Consider the following 16,751-nt stretch of genomic DNA (forward strand, 5'->3'; position numbering starts at 1 on the left):
ATTAGCTACTATTAACTATTAGCTTAGTAACAAGCGCATTCGCTGAAATCAAACATTAAAATTGATGATTACTCTTTCGTGAGTGTGGCGAAAGTCGCGGTGCTCTGATAAAAATGATTTAACCGCGATTCGAGAAAATGAGCGACACGCGTACCCTCGCGCGCACGTGTAGCTATCGGCCTCGTGTACTACGCAATGACGTTGCCGAGACGCGATGATGACAGTGCAGAATGTGTCGAAGCTCGTGTCTCCGTTGGGGGTCCGAGCGCGAGTCGCGGTGCCCGCCACCCGGGGGGCTACATGTGTCGGGTACCCGGCTCGACCCCCCGCTCGTTTCCCCCTTCGTCCACGGGGTTCTTTCAAGTATCCGACACGGCACGCCGCCGCCGCGACCCCCAGGAATTGCTGGAATTATCATTTTATCGCGCGGCGACCCGCTCGATGTGTCCTTCGATCGACTCGAGAATCTACTCTCGAGCCTTTCAACAGCGATTTTCCCCGGCGTTTCGGATTATATACGTGTGATTAATAGCGATTGTGTAATCGTGTAATTTCAAACGTTGTACGCCATCGGCCTCAGTTTTGTTCTTCGTTTCGTATCGTTCCGATATGCCTTCTTCTGGACGCTGAAGTCCCGGCGACGTCTCGATGTTTCGTTTCGAGCGATTCGCGTTAAAAAGGCGACACCGAGCGTCGTCTGGAAATAAAGAGATCGCGCGTCCGAATGTTCTCCTCGTGGAGAAACGTCGACAAGGCCTGCGCCTCAGGAACGGCCCTGAAACGAATTCTCGCTTACGTACACCATGAAACGAGAAGCGCATATTGACGCCACGTGCGCGCGCGCCGGGATGTTTATCCCGGCACGAGCAAAATTCCGGCTTCGTGAAATCAATATTATTGTTCCCGCCGCGAGGAGCTAAATTTGCATTTGCCGGAGCGCCGCAGTCGCTGCATAATGCGACGCCCAGCCAGCAGACATCTGGAGAATCCGCGGGATAAACGAGTATCTCTCGACGAACGTACGCAGAGATCGATGAAACAGTATAGCTGCCATTTTAATTTAATTTTAAGATCCCCTCTGTATAAAAACGCTATTAATATAATAAGCGACGATACGGAGCTTTTTTGTCATTCTTACTTGCACACAAAACGTGAGACATCTTCACGTGGCGGACGAAAGGGACGATGGTCAAAAGAGACATCATGCTCGACGTGAAGAACTGACGAAAAATGCAATTTTTGATCCGTGGGGTGAGCCGGGAGTCGCGCACTCGCGTGCGTTCACGCGCCGACAGCGCGAGCTAATCCTGCAAAGTGCGAGCGAGATGCTCTCTTTGATCTTTTCACAAAAGCCGCCACACGGCATTGACCGTGGTTATATACGCCCGTGTATGAGCCACTGTATTTGCTAGCTCACTCATTCATTAAATTCGTTGTATAATTAGGCTCGCCGGAACAGCCGTGAGCGCGAAGGAGGGAAAGACTCCCCGAGAGACTCGAGATGCTCTCTGCTCGCGAATCACGTTGCTTTATTTCGTCGCACGCGCTTTTTTCGCATTCTGATCGCGCAGCAATCGTACGTCTCGTACGAGATGCAATATATTAGGAGTGTGATTTAGTTTTGAGGGTTTTGCAACAGATGGCTGTAGTGTCAGTTTGTTCCAATAGCTGTTTCCCATAACTGTTGTTTCTTACAGTCTTGACATTATCCATCACATTTAGTAGCATTATAGCAATAGATGCAATAACAGTCGTGTTTATATCATCGTAAAAATGCAACTTCCGAAACAGCGTTTTCGACATGCGTTGCTTTTGTTTTTTAATCAAAAGAAAACTGCGGCTCAGGGTTATAGAATTCTTGTGGAAACTTATGGTGATTCTGCCCCATCAATTAAGACGTGTGAATACTGGTTTAGACGCTTTAAAAGTGGTCATACTGATGTGAAGGACAAAGAACGCTCGGGACAACCAAGAAAGCTTGAAAATGCAGATTTGCAAGCATTATTGCACGAAAATCCAACACAATCCACTTCAGAACTTGCCGGAGCATTAAATGTTGATCGTACAACAGTTACCAAACATTTACATGAAATGGGAAAAATTCAGAAAGAAGGGAAACGGGTTCGACATCAATTATCGGAAAGTGCCATTTGAACATTTGCATTTCGTTGATCGCCAGGCAAAAAAAAGAAGAGTCTTTTGTCTCGGATTGTTACTGGGGATGAAAAGTGGGTCTATTTTGATAATCCGAAACGCAGAAAATCATGGGTGGATCCAGGCGAACCATCAACATCCACTCCGAGACGCAATATTCACGGTTCAAAAGTAATGCTCTGTATTTGGTGGGATAGTGTACTATGAGCTGTTAAATCCGCATGAGACTGTCACGGCTGATCGTTATCGACACCAATTGTACAAGTTGAAGCAAGCGGTGGACCAAAAACGACCACCAATTGCGAGTAAACGACGGAAAGTGATTCTTCTTCGTGACAACGCTCGACCTCACGTTGCGTTATCAATTAAACAAACACTATTAGAGCTTGAATGGGAAGTCTGACCGCACCCCGCGTATTCTCCGGACATTGCTCCATGCGATTATTATTTGTTCCGGTGGATGCAACACGCTTTAGAGGATACACACTTTCATAATTTGGAAGAAGTGCGAAAATTCGTCGACGAATGGATCAACTGAAAAGAAGAGTGATTTTATCGTGGTGGAATCGATCTCTTGCCAGAAAGATGGGAAAAAGTTACAGAAAACGAAGGAAAATATTTTGATTAAGGTATTCAGTCATTATCATATTTAAATACATGCGTTTTTGAGCAAAAAAAAACCCTCAAAACTAAATCACACCCCTAATATGTATGCGATGGATTATTTTTCTCGAATTTACATATCGAATGTACAGAGAAGTGTTTCGAGCGTTGAACTGTCCGGAAAGATTGTGTTGCTTGAAAGATTTCTTGCAAAGAGGCTGCGAAACAGTATTTTGATGTAATTCGCTTTGTTTCAGTGCAGGCGCAACCATAAAACGTTAATGCAAGTGATGCATATGTATATCTAGATAACCATAGAGTGTAAAGATAATCAACGATCAATCAGCACTCGCAATCACGTCTGTGCGTACGTGGATGTCTCTCCTTCTCTTTTTCCTCTCTCTCTCTCTCTCTCTTTTCGCAGACCCTTATCATTAATCATTGACTCGCCGATGATCAATAAATTGGCGCTCCACTTTCCAGTGACCTTTCACGTACGATTCACATGTTCGCGACAACAAATGGACGGTAATTAGTCGACGCTTTGTCGCGATCGTCGTGCGGAGTGAGTATCGCTAACCGGATGCTCGTATCTATGGATCTATCGTAATAATCGTAGACCGTGCGAGCGTACGAAGAACTCGAAATTCGTATAAAAATCCAAGAGATGATTCTATAAATGACTCTCCCCAAACTTGTCGTATTAATTCAGCAAAAGAGTTCACTTAGGATTGCCTCTGACTGACAGACTGACTCTTTGACAATGTGAAGTCCATTTTTCCTGAAATCAAAAATTAAATGAAAGTAGAAAACGTACGTCTGACAAAACTTGATCTTTTCGTGAAAGATCTCTCCAGGCCGGAGAGAGGAATCATGAAAGATCCGACGCGGGGATGTAAGGAGACAGCATCGCGCGCGCAGGATACTCGCAGGAGGGATCGATGCTGACGCAAGGAAGCGACAATGAAGAGAAAGGGACTGGGGACGGCGAAGGGTGCGGAAGAAGAGAAAGGAGGAAGATCCTACGTGTCTCCCCACCAGAGATAGAGGTGGTCCACGGAACCGCCTCCGTCTGCCATCCGTCCGACGGTTTTGGTGCGTGTGCCAGACGTGCGCTCGTCTCGTCTCTCGCCTCGCGGCCTCTTCCTCCCGCGGAGCAACCTGTGCGGTTGAACACCGTGTTCCTTCGCCTCCCTGAATCCGTCGGGTACGTCGTCGCGTCTCTCGTCTCGGCCGATCAGTCGGCCATCGGAGGTCCACCTGATCCCGCCAGTGCCGCCGCGTGTTCCTCCGTGACACCTCCGTGACCCCGTCGATGACGCGAGCGGAACCGGAGCGACGCGATCAGCACGTACCTCCTCTCCGTCGTCGATAATTATTAATGTTGAGAGGGAAGAGAAAGAAAAGAGAGATAAGCGCGACAAAACGCCTCTGGCGTTCGAGACGTCGCCAACTTGACGATGACGTGACTCGATGATCCCGAAGTCGTCCGGGGCGAATCCATTTCCGTTCGATTTGGCATCGCGGAGTAGCGTGCTCCTCATAGGACTATTCTTGTCTCGTACGAAGTATGGAAAGAGCCTAAGATCGGTATTCTCGAAGAAATCGATGGATGAGGCATAGTAAATCCGGGAAACGCAGCTCGGTGGAGCGTATCTCTCCTCTCGACACATCGCGTCGATTTCTGTCTAATGTTTCCCGGACCCGATAACGAAGTGAATCCCTGAGTGATCTACGAGTTCGTAGGAATTGGCTCAATATCGAGATATATATCCGATGAGGATGAGGTCGCAGACAGGGGTCGTCTAAGTAGTCTATAAAGAAGATTCGGCCTGACCTGTCCGACCCGATAATCGCGTCCTGATAACCCTTGATTAATTATTAGGCCTTTTTTTCCTGCGACGGAGATCTCTTACCGAGAAGTGCTTATCGGCATCAAATCCACGAGGCGCACTTTATCTCTCATCGAAATTTGCCATTCGATTTATCGTTGATCGTCTGATGACATTTTTCACATTTTCGTGCCGAAAGAAGAATTTGTTGTGTCCGCGGATCTCTTCAATATTTATGAGAGTCTTGGATTGTGCGTACCAACTGGTGAAAAAAGTGTTTTGCGCGCGTGTTAGGACGGGGATAAAAATGGAGGCCCATCACAATAATAACGGTTTGCCATCGATGGAGGATAAAGCTGGCCCATCCAGCAATGAACACTGCAGCAACAACTCCTTGGACGACGCCGTGGGCAAATTACTGCAAGGTGTGCATACACATTTTTATATTATGCAACGTAGTTCCTTTTATATTAAAAGTAACAATTATTCCAACTAATTATAGAGAATATTGGAAATAAACAAAAAGTACACATCTTGAAGCATTGCTCTTTAAAACTGCCGATCGTTTAGAAACAATCGCATCGGTGACTTTAGTGTAATCTTTCGTTTGAGAAAATTCATTTAGATCTGATTTGTCATTAAAGCTCATTGTCCAATATAACAATGAGAAACTATTTTGTCTCAAGACATTACGAAAGTGATAAAATATTTACAAAATATTCGCACAATCTGCAGCTACAAGGCTTGACGATATCAATAATTAATTAAATTATAATTAAATCAAATTAAATTAAATTTAAGTCGAACATTAATTTATAAGTGCACATTGGTCAGCGAAAAATATACTCTCTGAATAGCACGTGACGCATTCATTTGCCGTTCATTCTTTCTCGCCCGTTGCCCGTCTTCATCGTTTGGGGGGAAGCTGGTAATTGGCGCTGAAAGCTCGCGTCGTCGGCCTCTCCTCCATTCGCCCGCTCGCAGATTTATCCGAGCGATATTCGACAACGAGAGTAAGAAGAGAAAGTAAGAAGAGCAGGGAACCTGACGAGGGGAGAAAGACGAGGGAGTCGGACGAGGTTGAAGAAATATGGCCGAGGACAACTCTCGCGGGGAGACGACTCTCCACCGGGGAAGATTCGGGAGCACGGCAGGTGCTGCGAACAGAGCGAGACGAGGCGAACGTGCGCGCCTGCCACCGCACTGCCGCTAATTATGTTAGTACCGAATTAAATCTGAAAGATCGTTCGCCGCCGCGGGCCGCGAGACATGATTTATGGCGCGCGACGAGACTTAGTCCCCGCGAGACGACCAAGTTTCCGCCGCGGAGAGTACGCGCGTCTCCTCGTCGGAGATCGTCGGCGGGCAGGTAGAAATTGCCGGAGATGATATCTCCGTTGGACTAATTTTACTCGCGACGTTAGACAATCGCGACACGAATAATTATGAGGATTAATGAAGTCTGGTCGATGCAGCGGATTAAGCGAAGAGCCGCGATTTGACCGCAGCGGAGACTGGCTGGATCCTGAGAACGGGACGCAAGATGGACTATTAGCACTGTGCGTTCAATTGCTTGCTAAATATTTAGTCCATAATTTCTATAAATATAAATGTTATAAATGTTTTTCGTAACTGTAAAATAAATAAATTTCTTCACTTCTTCTGGAGAAATCAATTTTTTCGTGCTGTGATTGATCTGTCTCTGGTTTCGAAACGCTACGTTGCGCATCAGAATTGGCTTCTGTTGTAACAGATTAAATTGGAGGATTACTTAGAGCTGTACGGTGCAATGCCAGAGACAACAGCGAGATGAAGAAATACTTGGAGCTCGTCGATGGTTGAAGCTCAAAAACCGATGGCACGCGCGGGGGATTCATAAACACTGGCCGCAAGAATGTATAATCCAAATAATTTATCATGGGACTTGAGAAGAGAAGAAGCCTGCGTGGCAGAGTTTAAATATTTGATTCATCGACGCTAAGCGATGCGCATTTCATTACAAAGTGTCCACTCGATGTAGATACAAGCAACCCTCGACATACATATATCATAAATTATACGCGAGCACATTTCGCATAAATATATCGTATAAATGATCCGCTTTTTTCGCAATGATGTAAACTTATCTCATATTACACAATTCGAAATTCTATTATTTTACATTAATAGTTCTGAATCTAAGTTTTGCCAAACTGCATTAAGTATGGAGCGTTGATTGAATGGATACAATGAGCAAAAAGAAAAGGAATTCTTATATCCTATCTCTTTTCAAATATCTTTACGTGATGATTTTTACGAGATAATACTGCATGACATTTCTTCAAAATACATCATTTTCGTATCAACACACTCAATGAAGGATCTGCACTAATTCGTTGAGTTGAAAATAATATATGTACTATTTATTCAAAAGAGTGGATATTACATCTTTGCGAATTTTTATAAGAATATATAATACTGTGGCGACGGTGAAATTTCCATTTGGAAATCATCGAGCACGTGGCAACGAGCTACGTAATGTCAAACATCGGCGGCACGAGGTGTCGAAGCATTTAAGAGAGCCTCGTTAAAGGCGAGGGGGAGGGATTTGTAAAGGAGTTAATGTAGCAAGAGTCGACGACAGGTCGTCATTGACGGCCGGCATGGCCAAGCACACCGGTTCATTCACCAGGCCAACAACCCGCCTATTGTGGCCTGGCACGACGGCACTAACTACGGCCCTGATCTCCGCTCAAAAGCCGTTCATGATCCTGGAAAAACGTGAGAGTTCTCGGTCACTCGTATCATGCCAATTTGCCGATTTGCTGACTCGTCATTTGCGTAATTAGCCTGATCGAAGCAAGAGGGAAGGCGAGCAACTAAAATTAAGCGCAGATATTTGGCGAGCCGCTGTCATCATTCTGCGATCCGAGATTCATCCTGCGATCAGCGTCAGGCATCCATCCGACGCCAACAATCCGATTTTCCGATAATGGATACATCAATTAACGTTACCCTAAAGTAATAATTTATTATGTTGCTAATTTTTGTCTCATTCGTGACGATGCCAACGTGACAACGCTATCCTCCATATTCCACTCCGCTCGAAAAGATGTTCCTTATTGGGTTCGTACTCCGTCAATCTCAAAGATGAGTCGCATCTCTGCACGCGGACTGCGACCGCTCTTCCTCCGAATCCTCTTCCAGGACTGACACGCTTTTCGCACGCCTAATCGACCACGTACGGCCACGTTCGGCTGGTTTCGCGCGAAATTTTCTCTATTCTTGTCGCGTTCTCCGCAACAAGCCCTTCCGCGTTTCCGTGTAAAACTTACATTTCGGCTGCGGGTATCGACGCAGGACCTCCCCCGGATGCTTAAAGACGCCGACACAAGTGCCGCGCCAGTGGACCGTGGATCTACGGTAATTAGCTTCGACTAGCTTCCCGAACCCCCGGGTTGACACTTCGCCACGTGCGTCGTCCTCCTGAGGTCTCTTCTGCATTCCTCTGTCCCCCTTTGCCACATCGCTATGACTCGCTCTCCGATAGTCATCACAATTAGGAACATGAACAACATGACAGGCTTACTGTGACACTTTGACTCGATTTCACGCAGAGCAAAAACATTACTCTCGAGCGGGAACAGGAGAGAGTAAAACTCAGTATCCATATTTAAGAATGATAATTTAAGATTCTCCGAAATATAATAAATATATAATATAAAGTATAATAAAAAAGAAAGAATAAAAATATATACAGGGTGTCCCGGGTTTTAACCGACAAACTGCGGGAGCATATTCTACTAGTGGAAATAAGAAAAAATTCTTATATCGAGTTTGCTTAGAAATGCTTTATTACAAAGTTATAAACCAATATTGAAAAGAAATATCAGATAAGTAACAACGGATTTTTTCACAAGAATAAAAATTATCTACGCAATGATTTAGTGACGCATTTCAAAATGTTGTCCTTGCACATCGATACAAGCTAGACATCGACGTAGTACAGAATTTGTTACGGTACGACATTCCTGAAAATGTTGTTGCATCTCAGTAACTGAATTAGTAATTCGTTGCTTTAAATCTATCTGGTACTCTCCTGTTAGGAAGTCTACGTTGATACTCTCGTACGGCAGCTCGTGCATTTCCGTCACGGAATCCGTACACGAAATGAATATCGGTGTATTCCTCATTTGAAAACACTTTTGGCATTCTGATAGTAATTGCTAGTTGACACGACGATTGAAATCTAACAGCTACTGTTGTGAAAGTAACAATCATACTGAATCGTTTCAACATAATGAACATGAATACATGTGAATACACGTAACATAAACACATCTTCGACCTTCCAAATTCTACACTATGTTCCGTTGTTACTTATCTCACATTTCTTTTCAATATTGATTTATAACTTTGTAATAAAGCATTTCTAAGCAAACTCGATATAAGAATTTTTTTTTATTTCCACTAGTAGAATATGCGCCCGCAGTTTGTCGGTTAAAACCCGGGACACCCTGTATATAGTTTTTTCCGTAATACCTTTCAATGCTTTTTGCAATTTACGGCCATTTGTAAATTGTAAGTTAAGTAATTAAGTCCTTGCGACTCTTCCTCGTTCCTCCAGTCATTTGCCTCGAATATGAGCCAGATCATTCTTTGTGTATGTAATGTGTGTACGTGTGTGTGTGTGGGCCGGAGAATTAAGATTTAGGAGGATTATGAAGCAGAGGAGTGCAGAGCAGATTTACATAAGTTGGTGTACATTTTTGTTCGAAGGGAGACGAGGTTTTACGACCTCAGCCCGTTCGTAACGCACGCGCTCCTTTCCCACGAAGAGAAATATAGGAACACATCCGGAGTCGAATTCTTATTAAGCGACCCGAGATTTTTGGTAATTCGGAGCACTTACGTCACTTTACGTGGCGACTATGTGACCAGAAGTAGAGCTACTTCATAATGAACCTTAATAATACATTATGTCTACATAAATTCGACTAAACATTTTAATACGAGATGCGATGTGAAAAGTTAATTTTTCAAGACGGAGACGAGACTGATTTAATTCGAATAATTAATTTTATTTATGTCTTGCAGATCAATACAAGACTACAAAAAGAGATTTTCAACTTAAATAAGCTTTAATATAAACGACTAAATAGTTATTTGCGAGAGATAAGGGAACATTGCCAAGCAGCAATAACAATTAGATTCTCAAAGCAAACGAGAATGGACAGCGATAAAGTCCGCTGTGTTTGACCGAGCCGACTCTCTTTCCTCTCTCTCTTTTTCTCTTCTTCTCTCTTTCACTCTCTTTGTACGATTTCCAGGTCGTAAAAGTCCTATCGCGTTCGCAGAGAAGTTAAATAGAGAGAAGACGGAAGAAGAGGAGAGAAACCGACGGCGCCAACAAATGTCAGTCGAATCGGTCACACGAGCCACACGAGGATACAGGTGTAGCTTTATCTCGTATACCTTTATGATCCAATTGCGCGAGCAGGATTACTTCCGGCGCTCGCGAGGACAATCTGTATATCTATGAAATAAACCGGAAAATTCCACTGTTACGTATAATTGTAATTGAATCAATGAAAAAGCAACTTGCAATGCAAATGTACGTGCGTTATAAGATTCGTTCTCTTACAAGAATCATCCCATCAAGTCTCAACAAAATTTGCAAGCTGCCGAAATTCGCAAATGCTCCTAAAATTTATACCAAAAAAAATTACCAAAGTTACAAATAAATTTACCAAAGAGGGCTTTTATTCTTGTACTTTTATTCTTTCTCCATTTTCCGATTATTTCTGATCGTTGAGCCTACTCTCCCTGAAATCCATCCACGTTCATGATATATTTAACGCGCGTGAATATGAATAAAATGAACTTTATAAAAATCACGAATTCTTCAACTGTTGTATTTGCAGGATACGACTGGACGCTACTTCCGGTAACTTCGCGCGCCGGTGGACGAAGAAGTGCCCATGTGAAGCGGCCTATGAACGCCTTCATGGTGTGGGCACAGGCGGCAAGACGACGATTGGCCGATCAATATCCGCAATTGCATAACGCCGAATTGTCAAAAACGTTGGGAAAGTTGTGGAGGTAATCTCAACTAAACACACTATACAGAAAAAGAATGTTGTATGACGGAAAAATCATCACTAATATTAAACAATCAACCTTGTTGTTCGGACTTTCGAATACTTAGAATTTATATTATAATATTATAATAGCTTCAAAGATATCCAACTGGTCTGATTCTTATTTAAATAAAGAGTGCGGTCTACTTATTGTTAGCGCTACAAATGCTTTGAAATACTTTCTATCTTTTCTCTTCTTGCAAATAAAAAGAAGGAAAAAAAAATGTTTTAAAGCTTTGGAATACATCAATTGGACTACAGCCAATGAAGGTGATGACGAATCATAAAAAGGAAACTGATTAAATAATTGGAATGCTGGTGTTTCCATATAAGTTATTCGAATTTAAAGTTTGAGTAGTTTTATTCCAAACTATTTAGAATCAGATAATTTAAGTAATTAATTACAATCTTTCATCTACCATTTTGTATCCTACTATTTCACCATAGGATTTTGAGCGACGGTGAGAAGCAGCCGTTTATCGAGGAAGCTGAAAGACTGCGAAACGCGCACAAGAAGCAACATCCGCATTACAAGGTAACATTAATAAACCGACTGCTTGATAATCAACCGATAACACGACTAAGCTATAATGTGGAGCGAGGATATCGCGTATTCGCGCCGATAGGAGAGGCAGAGGTATCCTACATATCATCGTTAAAAAGTAACAGGGAACGTCTTGCGCGTTACGAAATCGTGCAAGATCGAGCCAGTCTCCGATTCGCGGGATAGCGAGATGAATTAGCGCATGCAGCACGCATTCGTCTTAAAGCGCTCGAGTGGTTAATCGAGGCTCGATCGGCCGAGCGATTTACATCCTACCACGCCGCGCCGACGGTGATTTACGGGAAGGGGAAATGAATTCCCCGCGACGAAACCATCCGTGTCGCCGCTCGATGTGAGCGAGAAAGTCGAGTGGCAATGATGAGACGACGGAACGCGACGGACGTGCTATGGAAAAACAAGATTTAACAGTTAACAGTTCACACGGTTCGGCTCGGTTCGAATCGTCTAAACGCCTTCACTATGATAAATGCGCCGACTCGGCAAAATTACCGATACGATAAAAAAACTGAATCATGTGAATCTGTTACATGGTCCGAAGATTTCAAAAGCCACCAGCTCAAATTGTTCGAACAGTTTAGTCATAGTTTCGAATTAATTTCAAGCTCGAGCATCTCCGCCGTGAATTGCCAAAACTAATTTATATCATAAAGTTACTAACAATTTATATAAATTATCTACACAATTTATTCCTTTATCGGAACTCTAGTATCAGCCGCGTCGGAGGAAGCCGAAGTCGGACGATCAGATGAGCATCATCATGCACAGAGGCGGACTATCATCGCCGGGGACTTCCCTCGACTCTTCGGCTAGTCCTTCGGACTGCACGTACGCTCGTCTGTACCCGGACACCGGTGTAAAGACGTATGAACGACCGTCGACTTATCACGAGCCCAAATCCAGTACGTATGACCTAGCCAGACCGGTCTGGGTGAACGAGACCGTCGCAAAGTATCCCACTGCCGCCGATCATCCTGGCAAGCAGACGTACGAGACGAGGAGTTACGCCGAGGCCAAGTGTCACGAAGTCGCCAAGTACCACGAGATGACTGGCACCAGGTCGTATCATCATCACGAACCGACGGCGATCAAATACTCGGACTTGCAGGCTAAATCCTACGATCTGCCCAAGGGGTATCCGGAAGCCAAGGGGTATCCAGATGGTCTCAAGTATCCCGCGGAGATGAGTGGAGTCACCGCTGCCGCAGCCGCCGCTAAGACTTCCTACACCTGCGTGCACGGGCAGTATTATCCCACCGCGGAAGGATACGCTGTTCACGGTGAGGAAAACGACTATCAGTCGCAGAGCGTGTCGTCGCATCCTTCCTTTTATCCCTACATATCGGCGTCCATGGCGCAACCACCGTATTATATGGGACCCCGATAAATGAACCCCGAACCGCCGAGAAGGTGAGACGACGCTACGTTCGTGATCAAATTGAGCTTGGAATTTTTCGATGGTCAAATCGTACAAATGTAATCGAGTTTTAAGCTCAGTTTCGAGCTGTCCGAATATTTTCAAGTCGCAATACATGTATCCGAGCTATTTGATGACTGCTGCCTGGAATCTGGATCGTTCACCTCCTTGACGGTACGTTACATCATTGGAATCTCGAATATCGTGTGCCTAATGAAAACTGTAAAATATTATATTTAAATACTGATATTTAAGCAATGCGCGTGCGCATATCGTACTTAATGACAAAACCGATGACATTTATTCTATGAGGTAAAATGTTATATCCAACTGCTTCAACTTCTTTATTCTTTTTTTTATTTATTCTTCTCTGTAAACTCTGTGACAATATAAATAAATAAATCAGATCTATTGTCTAAATATCTTTCTTTGATCTACATCTTAATATGTAACGCTCGCCTCGAAATCTTTGGCGGAAATAACACAAAAGAAAAATAATAGAATTAGAAACATGGGACTTGCAATTAAATCTATAAATTACAATTAGATCTATAAATAAAATTAAAAAAAATTATTTAATTATACATCAGATCACATCAGTTTCTTAGTTATTCAGTGATTAGGAAAAAAATTTTATTTTGACTGAATTGGAGAGGAGAGCACGTGACCATGTGCAAGCGTCTCGCAAACGATATTGTACCTAATGTAGACATAGGTCTAGTATCACATTCACAGTCGAGACATCAGCAAAAAGTTGCAGTGATTTTCTAATACATGCAGACAGAAAATTGCTAAATATGAAATAAATTAAATAATTAATTAAGTAGCTAAGCTAGTGGTAAATTGTCGACATAATAATATCAACTGTACGCGGAACTATGCGCAATATAGTCCCGCAATATCGTTCTCCGAGTTGAGATCACGATTAATAACAGCTGCTAATTCTTTCACTTGATTTCGATTCGCGTGCATGAACGCTTTCGCGGACCAGATCATATTTACCAAGACTTCGTCATTCTTTTCATCCATGGCGACCTCCGTCGATAGCTGCGGATTGAATCTATAATATGGCACGCCAATCATGGAACACCAAGTGCGAGCGCGATCGACCACCCGACCGTCGCTGGCTGTCGCTTGTTCAACCAACAGCGAGCCAAGCGCCGAAATTCCAAATGCAAGCTTAGCGGTACTTATCAGACTGTCGGGACGGAAAATGTCCATTTCTTGCGAAGTACATGTGGTCGGTACGACTCCTGTGCCAAGAGAAACTACCAGCGACAACGGTACCGCTTCTTTCTCGCGATCAACGGCTTTAAGCGCCAGATTATACTCGTGAATCTCCGTCATGGCGTCCAGAGTGGGATTGTTGGCGATCAGGCCGCCATCCAAGAATCTACCGAATGCTCGAAAGTACGACGGTGCTGCACCAGTCGCCCTCGCCGCCTTCCAGAGTAGTTGTTCCTTTGGCGACAACGTCGACTTGAACATCGTGTTCTCCGGTAGTTTCAACAGAACGCTAGCTGCATCATAATTACGAAATAAATGAAGATCCACGGGTTTCCGGTCGGCCAGTACACCCGTGATCATGATCTTTGGCCGTACAACGTCCGCCATAACGGTGTGCATGCCGAGGCACTTCTTCAACTCCTTCTCCAAACCCTCGCTGTTGTAGGGTCGCGAGCCCACAAAGGCATCCTCCTTAATGCGAAAGTAAAGTGCCTGACATTCTCGTAGGGACTTACCAGCAGCGAGGCCGAGCGCCAGGATACCACCGGTCGACGTGCCAGCGATCCAATCGAAACAGTGTACCACAGGCCGCTGTAGAACCGACTCGATTTCCAGCAGCGCCTGTATGAGAACCAGTCCGCGAATACCGCCGCCGTCGAGGCAGAGCAGCTTGCCGCCTTTAATTCGTTTGTTCCTTTCGGCCATCTGTTCCATGCCGGATACGTGGAGCATCTGATCGAGAACGTTGCGCGGCATGTAATGCGGCGGTTCCGATGGCGACAGGCCGCTGTAATTCTCGCCGTGTCTGCAGCCCAAGTGACAGCTCGTCATCTCGGCCGGACACCTCTGCGCGCCCACCGCGTGCAATATGTAGATTATCTTGTTGCCGTCGGTGGTGTCGATGTTCGCCTTGTGCACGGGCGTTTCCGATTTCCAGTTTCGGGCGTCGATATCGGCGCCGAAGCCGATGAGCGCCTGCACGATCGCCGGTGTGTCCGCCCCGACGGCCAGATGTAGCGGCGTGTTACCGTCGTTGTCGACAATATTTACAGACGCCATGTGGCTCAACAGAGCGACTATGCAAGGTAGCCGTTTGCGCATCGCCATCACGTGCAGCGCGGTGCGTCCGTTGAAATTGAGCGCATCGATGTCGCAGTTGGTCTCGATCAGCGCCGTGATCACCTCGCGGCTGCGCGACCAGTGCAACGGCGTGCCGCCGAACTTCATGTCCTCGGGGTGAAGTACGTTTGGTTGGCTGTGTAGGAAATCGCCAACGTAACCGGGACTGGAAGGTTGGCCCTCGGAAGCGGGTATGTTCACGTCGGCACCGATCAATAAGAGCGCCTTGACGCACTCGGGCTTGTCGCTGTGGCACGCAACGTGAATAGGAGTATGACCGCTGCTATTACGACTGTTCAAACTGTTTGGAAGACCCGAGCCCAAAGCAAGAATGATCTCCTTGGTGGATGTGGCAGCGTAATGGTAGACTGTATTCGCGTTGTGATCCAAATGCTCCAGCGAACTCTTTGCTGCTATCAACAACTCGACGGTGCGCAGATTGTTGGTCTGCACGGCGACTTGTAAGGGTGAGATACCGGTCTCCAAGTCACCACTGTTAAGCTGGCTGTTGACAATAGCGTGCGTAAATGCGTCGTGGAGTGCAAAGTAGGCCGCTAAGTGCGCCAGAGTCCACGTTGGGTGTTCCACCAAGGTGTCGCATAGTTTCTGAATTTTTCCAACGCTACACATCTTAAAACAGATTATTACACACTCAATTAAGTTGTAGAAAAATTTATTAATATTTAACGATTAGCAAGTTTTTGTTTAAATTATACCTAAAAGATTGAGACACTACAAATAAAACTATTTCCTTAAAGTTTACTTAAGCAGAGTCAGCTTTTACAAATATATTCAGCAAAGTACATTACCTCGCGTACTATTTGTACAAGTACAGGGACTTTGTCCTTGTATATTATGAATCGTGTCTCAACTTCTTCGGGAATCTCCGAACGAAACAGGCTGAAAGAGCATTTCAAAATTGAGAAACAAATTACTATATCATATGATTATGTATATATGAGAATGTATATAAAGAAAAGGCTGTATCTCTCTCTCTCTCTCTCATACAATTATAATTAGTGTCATTATATTAGAATTTATAATCAATAATTATAAAATCGAGTTGTTTTACATTGATAATATAACGTGACATTAAATAAGCTATATACCTATACGCCTGATGCAGAGTTTCCGTGCAAGGTCTGTGCAATACAATTTCATATTTTTGAGATTTTTCACCAGGTCCATAAAGTACGATCCCGTCCTCGCGGGAATGGATATGTCGATGAGTATACTGCTCCGGTCGGACCTCTTGGACGACATTCGGAGGTGTGTCCGAGAAAACGATGTTACGCAGGACGTTATTTGCGATTGTACCGAGCCAGGCCATAGTGCCGGCGTTGCGACTTAAAAAACGGTTTTCTCACGCAACAGAATAACGTGTCACCGATTTCTACCGCATCGAAGCGTTACGCGACTTCGTATCGCTCATTACGTCGCGAAACAACGGCATGACAACTTGCCCCATGCACTATGTCCCCTACTATCGCTCACCCAGTTTCATAAGTAACGCACATGAATGGTGTTCACCCGATTCAAACCTTGAAAAATCACGGGAATCACACCAACTAAAATCTACCTCCACTTCTCTACTCGGGTGCCACACGCGACGGGAATGCAAAGTCGCGAATCATTGCACCAAACGCATCATCCCCTGAAAGAAAAAATAACTAGAACGTGTTGCAATTCGGCAGACAACAGCTGAACAATGTTACTAG

At 44.6% G+C, this 16,751-nt stretch overlaps 2 protein-coding genes across 2 annotated transcripts; one reads left to right on the plus strand and one right to left on the minus strand.

The window, feature by feature from the left end:
* Window positions 1–4,023: 4,023 nt before the first annotated feature.
* Window positions 4,024–12,922, plus strand: LOC105285231 (transcription factor Sox-1a). Its single transcript, XM_011349325.3, has 4 exons — window positions 4,024–5,014; window positions 10,493–10,670; window positions 11,156–11,243; window positions 11,980–12,922. Exons 1-4 carry the CDS (start codon window positions 4,759–4,761, stop codon window positions 12,655–12,657), a joined length of 1,200 nt encoding a protein of 399 aa, XP_011347627.1. The 5' UTR covers window positions 4,024–4,758; the 3' UTR covers window positions 12,658–12,922.
* Window positions 12,923–13,033: 111 nt separating this feature from the next.
* On the minus strand, window positions 13,034–16,695 carry LOC105285230 (85/88 kDa calcium-independent phospholipase A2). The gene is made up of 3 exons (XM_011349324.3): window positions 16,143–16,695; window positions 15,843–15,933; window positions 13,034–15,663 (listed from the first exon to the last, which is right to left on the minus strand). The coding sequence occupies exons 1-3, from the start codon at window positions 16,361–16,363 to the stop codon at window positions 13,564–13,566; spliced, it is 2,412 nt and encodes an 803-aa protein (XP_011347626.1). The 5' UTR covers window positions 16,364–16,695; the 3' UTR covers window positions 13,034–13,563.
* Between the last annotated feature and the right edge of the window lie 56 nt (window positions 16,696–16,751).

The sequence above is a fragment of the Ooceraea biroi genome, chromosome 5, assembly GCF_003672135.1.
Source record: "Ooceraea biroi isolate clonal line C1 chromosome 5, Obir_v5.4, whole genome shotgun sequence".
Taxonomy (NCBI): domain Eukaryota; kingdom Metazoa; phylum Arthropoda; class Insecta; order Hymenoptera; family Formicidae; genus Ooceraea; species Ooceraea biroi.